This window comes from Oreochromis niloticus, unplaced genomic scaffold, assembly GCF_001858045.2.
Source record: "Oreochromis niloticus isolate F11D_XX unplaced genomic scaffold, O_niloticus_UMD_NMBU tig00007470_pilon, whole genome shotgun sequence".
NCBI lineage: Eukaryota > Metazoa > Chordata > Actinopteri > Cichliformes > Cichlidae > Oreochromis > Oreochromis niloticus.
The window spans coordinates 13,325-19,762 of NW_020328596.1; the positions used below are offsets into that span (position 1 = coordinate 13,325).

The 6,438-nt window shown below is 38.2% G+C and overlaps 1 protein-coding gene across 3 annotated transcripts; it reads right to left on the reverse strand.

Moving 5' to 3' along the window:
• Positions 1 to 3,213: 3,213 nt before the first annotated feature.
• On the reverse strand, positions 3,214 to 5,204 carry LOC109197995 (uncharacterized). 3 transcript variants are annotated; one of them, XM_019353691.2, is made up of 6 exons: positions 5,088 to 5,204; positions 4,664 to 4,987; positions 4,218 to 4,574; positions 4,018 to 4,134; positions 3,637 to 3,677; positions 3,214 to 3,539 (listed from the first exon to the last, which is right to left on the reverse strand). In XM_019353691.2, the coding sequence occupies exons 1-6, from the start codon at positions 5,128 to 5,130 to the stop codon at positions 3,423 to 3,425; spliced, it is 999 nt and encodes a 332-aa protein (XP_019209236.1). In that variant the 5' UTR covers positions 5,131 to 5,204; the 3' UTR covers positions 3,214 to 3,422. The 3 variants fall into 3 exon arrangements, with proteins under 3 accessions (XP_019209236.1, XP_025760675.1, XP_025760674.1); XM_025904889.1 differs by having other exon boundaries at positions 3,218 to 3,539; positions 4,664 to 5,152; XM_025904890.1 differs by lacking the exon at positions 4,018 to 4,134 and having other exon boundaries at positions 4,664 to 5,152.
• Positions 5,205 to 6,438: the final 1,234 nt, after the last annotated feature.

The window sequence follows — 6,438 nt, forward strand, 5'->3', positions numbered from 1 at the left end:
TTGCAGAATTATTTACTGGATTAGTAGAACAAACCAACCCCGTACCATTAGAGATGGAGGCTTTAGAACTGAGCATCTTAACTGTGTTGACTGTGTTTTTAATCTAGTGTCACCTGAAGACCTGAAAATCACCAGCCTCCAATACTGATTTTCTGACTTGTCCCTTTACATTGAGAAACATTATTTGGAAATTATTCCACAATTTGTAGACCTATTTCTTTTGCAGATTGGTGAAACTTTGCCCATCATTACTTCTGAGAGACTTTAATTAAAGATGAAAATATGCAATTACTTGATTTAAAATCCACTTTGATGGAAGTAAAATTACTGAAAAATTTCATTGCGAAAAATTATCGACCCAACCACATAGAAATGCTGATTAAAATTCTAAGATATGTTGTAAAATATTAGAATAATCTTATAAGATTTGTTTTAAATAGTAGGAGATATATTGCACATATTTCTGACTCTTCCAATAATCTTACTTGAGTTGAAGTTGATGACATAAATTCTAAAATACCTGTAATTTCAGATGATGATCGATGCTACAGTCCATTACTCCTCAGTGAGAGTAAACACTAAACAGAGGGAACAGGAAGAGGAGAGACTCAACACAAGACTGTGTGAAGGCTGCTGTTAGACAAGATTCCCACACTCAGCAGCAACCATCAGCATAGGCCAAGAAGGGCAGGAGTTGTAGTCCTTTAATAGACGCTCTGGCCTTTCTAATATGTGTTAAAATAAACAGTTCCAATAAAAATGTTTTTTTTGTGTTTTCTAAAAAACACAAAAAAAACTGTTGTTCAGCTGATTCTATGGAAACACAACCTCTTTGGTTACTTTTATTAACTGCAACATAAGCTATGGTAGTATTTTGGGGGCCAACAAAACATGTTGTATAATTCACATTTCATAACCCCAAATCATTGTTGAAAAATATCAAACTAAATAAATTCCATTGGCACATTAAAGTGTTGAGTGGATTCCTATGATTCTGAAATCATCTTTTTTTCTGATCAAAATCATTTTTTTTTTATCTTTAAATTAGTTAACTTCTTTGATATGGGGTTCCCCTGGTTAAATACATCAACATTTTTGCGTTAGCCTGTAATTAATGATTGCAGTAGTTTTTCCCCAGACTTTTGGTCAGTATCACTGCTGGTGCAGGTGCACGGATCAATAAGTGGACTCGATAGGCAAGCAAACCAAGATCAGATATTAAGGTCAGATAAGCTCCTGAGTGTCAGATATTTTCTCACTTTCATTATATCTGAGCTGGGTGTAATTTATCTGATCCAGTTCTTAAACAGAACACATTATGATCACCGGGAGAAATGTTTCAGAGTCAGAATAGACTGACCAGTGAAGAGTCCTTGCATCTAATGAATGGAGTGGATTTAATACTGTGGGCCACTGAACAACAGTATAGTTTGATGTCGTCTGATTGTTTTTTGCGTAATACAAAACACAAAGACATTCTTCACAATATGCTCAAACTCAATTTCTCTTCTACAAACAAAAAGTTTGGTGGGCGACCCCCTTCCAGGGCTCTCCTCTGCTGTGATTGTCCCTGTGGTGGTCCTCCTGAGGCTCTTGTGTTCTGAGGCGCCTCTGAATGTCTGTGGCCCAGGTCCCCTCCATGCCTACTTTATGTCCTGGGGGGCAGGGCTGTGGCTCCCCACACACACTATTAGGCTACGTTCACACTGCAGGCGAAAGCGCATCAAATCTGACTTTTTTGACCCTATGCGACCCATATCCGATCATGGTATGACAGTGTGAACAGCACAAATCCGATATTTTCAAATCCGATCTGGGTCACTTACATATGTGGTACTGAATCCGATACATATCTGATGTTTTAGAAAGCGACTGCTGTTTGAATGGTCATGTCGCATTAAATTCGTCTTTTAATTCACTGACACAAGACAGGCGCCAATTATCAGTGCCGGTGAAGCGCCCGAGAAGACATCGAGAACGCTTCCTGGCCATCCCGTGTAGATGTCAGTGAAACTGTTGGGAAGACAACATTGGAGAATCGTGAACATTTTATTTGTACTGTATAATCTGCAGATTCTGACAGAAATCTGCAACTATCCTTTGAAGCACCGCTCCTCTCTAAAACAGCAATCAGGATAATTATTAGGCCATATGTAAATAACAAAATAACTTTACAACTTAAAGCAAAATTGGGAAACGTAAAGTCCGAAACAGGTCTTTATATTAAGGGCCATCAGTCAAACAATATTGTTTGCTCTGGGTCTAAACAGAGCGCGTTGTGTGTGACGTCTTCTTTTGTGCATGCGGGCCGCTTTGAGGGTTCAGACTAGAGAACGTTTGCTGTCACATTTTATTTGTAGTGTGAACAAGCAGACAAAAAAATCGGATTTGATAAAAAATCAGAATTGAGCATTAAGACCTGCAGTGTGAATGTAGCCTTAGAGACTTCCATAGACAAAGCTTATGAACACAAGTGTTTTCACATGCACAGGTGTACAAAAAGATACTCACAGACAATCACTATAAAGCAGATTCTCTCTCCCTTTCTCTCTCCCTCTCCTTCTCCTCTATTTTTCTCTCCCTCTCCTTTTGCTGACTGGCCTGCAGGATTCCCCAACCTTATAAACAGTACTTTTGCATAGTGACCGAAACTAGCACCATTGATTAACTGATTAACAATGAACTATGAGATCAGTTTTAAGATTGCTGAAATGCAAATTGTCATGATCATTGATCAATTGCCTTGAGTACCATTCACAGAGTGTTGGGGAATGGCTACAATCACAGCATTGTAAGATAGTGAAAGCTGTACTCTGGGGCCCCCTCCTCCGTTCAGAGTTGTTCATTCCTATGTCATGTTAATGGCCTCTTTGACTTTCCACTTAACCCAGTGTTCCTCCCTGTCTTCCGGAAACGTTTCTCCCACTGAAAATGTTACATTTAGATGAACAGAATCAACTTCCTGCAATTTCTTTACCTGGATGATTGAGCATGTATCACCATGCATGACAATATGTACTGGACATTTACTTTCTGTTAGGCTGAAATAAAATGTAAGCAAAAAAACTCCAAGTCTCAAAACTGACATAGGAATTCATTGCTTGCCTGTAGTGGCCCAACTTAAACACACACACACAAACAAAAAACACCTGCAGCAATCAACATAATATTTTTTTTTAATCACAGCAAGCATGACTAGCTATTACAGTCAGAAATCACATATGCAAAGCAGAAATGGAAAAAAATATCTAAATTTCTGGTCTTTAGAGGCCATATACTGTCACTGATGAAACAATTTAACTGTTCACAGGTAATATTTAAGTAAGACAAAAAAAAAATAACAACACGAAGGAATCACAAATATAGGGTCTGATGTCAGGTTCAATTTAAATTTCACGAAATCCTAAACACTGTCATTGGCATCAGCATTTAACTTGAGAGTAAACACTATCCTCAGCAAACTCAGTCTTCCTCTTTCTCCTTGTTTTTCTTTCAGAGAAATGTAGTGCAGCATAGTTTAGTTCTTCATCAGCTTTAGTCTGTGTGACATTGAAAAAGTAAAACAGTTATGTATATAGTGATATCAAGGTGTTTTTGACAAATATGAACTGAATACCAATAATTTTAATTACTTACACGATCATGTACTGCTTGGTTTGAGGTCTTGTTTGGAGTATCTGATATAGCAAAACAAATTACATTCATTACATTCTAACAAAAAAAATACAGTAGTGAAGTGCATCTAATGTTTCATTTAACTCACAAATTATGGTCACTGATCACTAACAAAAAATTAATTATTTACATAAATTTGTTTGTATAATTGAAGTACACACAGGAACACAAATAAAAATGGTACACCTCAATCACCATTGAAAACATGTACAGTAATTGACTCTTTATAGTTTTACAGTATAACTTCTGTCATGTTTCTATAATCCATAGATTTGGGGTCTTAAAAATGTGACTGAAATAATTTTGGACTTTTAAATAATTTCAGCTTTTTATAAGACTTACCTTGAAATGGTTTACATACTCTTCGGTTGCAAATCAAGACAACATTTCCAAAGAGAGAAATGGCCAAGCAAACTATTAATATTGCCATTTGAATAAATCCTGATTGTGTTGGCTGCACTACAAAAAACAAATCAAAAATCAATTCTCAAAAACTGTTATCAGCTTGGAATATATAGTATAAAGTACTTAACATCAAATACCTTCAATGTCCAGTTTAGTTCCATTTCCAAATAATATCTCCCCACATGTGGCCACAGCACAGTAGTAAGTCCCAGCATCAGATGAGCTGACATTCTTAGAGAAGCGATAAAGACACCTCTCCTGTGAGTCTGATATTATCTCACTTTCACTGTGTCTGTTTCCATCAGTGTAGATGATGCTTGGGTGTAATTGATCTGATCCAGCTCTGAACCAGAACACATTATAATCTCTGGGACACATCTTGTCAGAGTCCGAATAGACTGAACACTGGAGAGTCACTGAATTTCCTGAACGCAGTGGATTTAACACTGTTGGCCACTGAACAACAGTATAATTTGATGCTGGCTGATTATTTCCTGTGTAATACAAGACACAAAAACATTCTTCATAACACGCCCTGAAACACTTTAAAGTTTATAAGTATGGCAGTGTATTACTAACTTACCTTTTACTAACAAATATGTTCCAGTCCATTCAGGATTAATCCATTCTATGATTCCACAGTGATAGATTCCCTCATCGTCTTGGACTGCTTTCAAAATGGTCAGGTTGCTAAATTTCTTATCATAATGTGTTTGAAATCTTGATTTAAATATTTCTTGACCATACTGAGGTGTTGCAGTTTCAAACAGTGTGACTATTAATTTGAGAGTATCTCCGACACTCTGCCTGTACCAGTGGACTCCTCTAATGTTGACCACATCGGGCAAAGCACATGTTAAGTTTGCTGGTTCACCAAGCTGAACAATTTTCACTGGAACTAGAGTATCTGAATTAGAATATAGAAAAGTTATGGTTTTCTCCACACATCTATTTGACATTAAATTCTCAATTTAGAACATCTTTAGTAAAGTTAAATGCACACTTACATCCTTGATGAAGTAAAAGCAATATAATCCATAACATGACCATCGTGACACTGCTCCTTGTTGAGGACTTGGCTGGTATTTCACAGAATGAAGGAGGTGAAATCACTGTATTCGGTAAGACAGTAAAATGCTGCTGATTGGTCAGTACAGAATATATTCAAATGTAGACTTCCTGTCACATTTGCCTCCTCCTGGGCTTTGCAAAAGCTCTCATCTTCTTTCATCTTGTATTGCAACTGCCTATTTTGTTAACTAGAACACTGTTCCCTATGGGTTATAGTTATTCTTGTTAAAAACTTTTCTTAATAAATCTTAAGCACTAAAAGAGTAATCAGCACAGTCCCAACTGCTGTTTGTGGCATTTACTCCAAGAAATACCTCAGAAATACTTCAGAAAATCACCACATTTTGCATTTCAAAGGAAAGTGTGTAAGTTCATTGTTCATTTTGACTGATCATTGCATTTTTTACCTTAAAAGAGCTGACGAGAAGGCCTGAATACATGTTGCGTGCCTGAAGCAAATGGTTTAGCCTCTTCAAAAACCAAAGCTTATGGGCATTTTTGAGAGCAAATTACATATTAAACAGGTCAGTAGCTGTTTAAACACCCAACACCAAAAACCAAAAAAAAGGCATAGTAAAAAGTCATTTTGATGGGTGTACTGACTCCAAAGGAGTTGAGTTTCCTAAGGAGGTATAGCCATTGGTGGCACCTCCTGAGAATCTCCTCTGTGTTGGCAGAGAATTTCAGGAGGTTGTCAAAAATGGTTCCCAGATATTTGTACTCCTCAACTACCTCAACTGGCTTCCCGTGGATGGCGGTGGTGACTGAAGCAGCCAGATCCCTCTGACTACTGGAGAAGGTCACCACCATCTCTTTGGTTTTGCTCACATTCAGTTAAAGTTTGGAGCTGTCACACCCCTCTACAAACTCCTGAAGAGCAGGCCTGTGGTGTTGTGAGGGGCCTGACAGCAGTGACAGGAGAACTGTGTCGACAGCATATTTCACCAGGTGACAGTTGGGCTGTGTGGATCTGCAGTCATCGGTGTAGAGGATGAAGAGCGGGGGGGAGAGCACACAGCCCTGGGGGTAGCCAGTGGAGGTGGAACAGAGACCAGAAAGAGAGTTGTTGACCCGAACTTTCTGAGTCCTGTTGGTCAAAAAGTCCAATATCCACAGGATTAGCTGATCATCCAGGTGAAATCGGGAGGAAAGTTTAGTGGTCAGGATATGAGGCTGCAGAGTGTTGAATGCTGATGAGAAATCAGCAAACAGAAATCTGGCAGAGGAGTCAGGGAGCTCCAGATGTTTGCGGGTGGAGTCCAAGATGAAGATTTTTGCATCATGGAC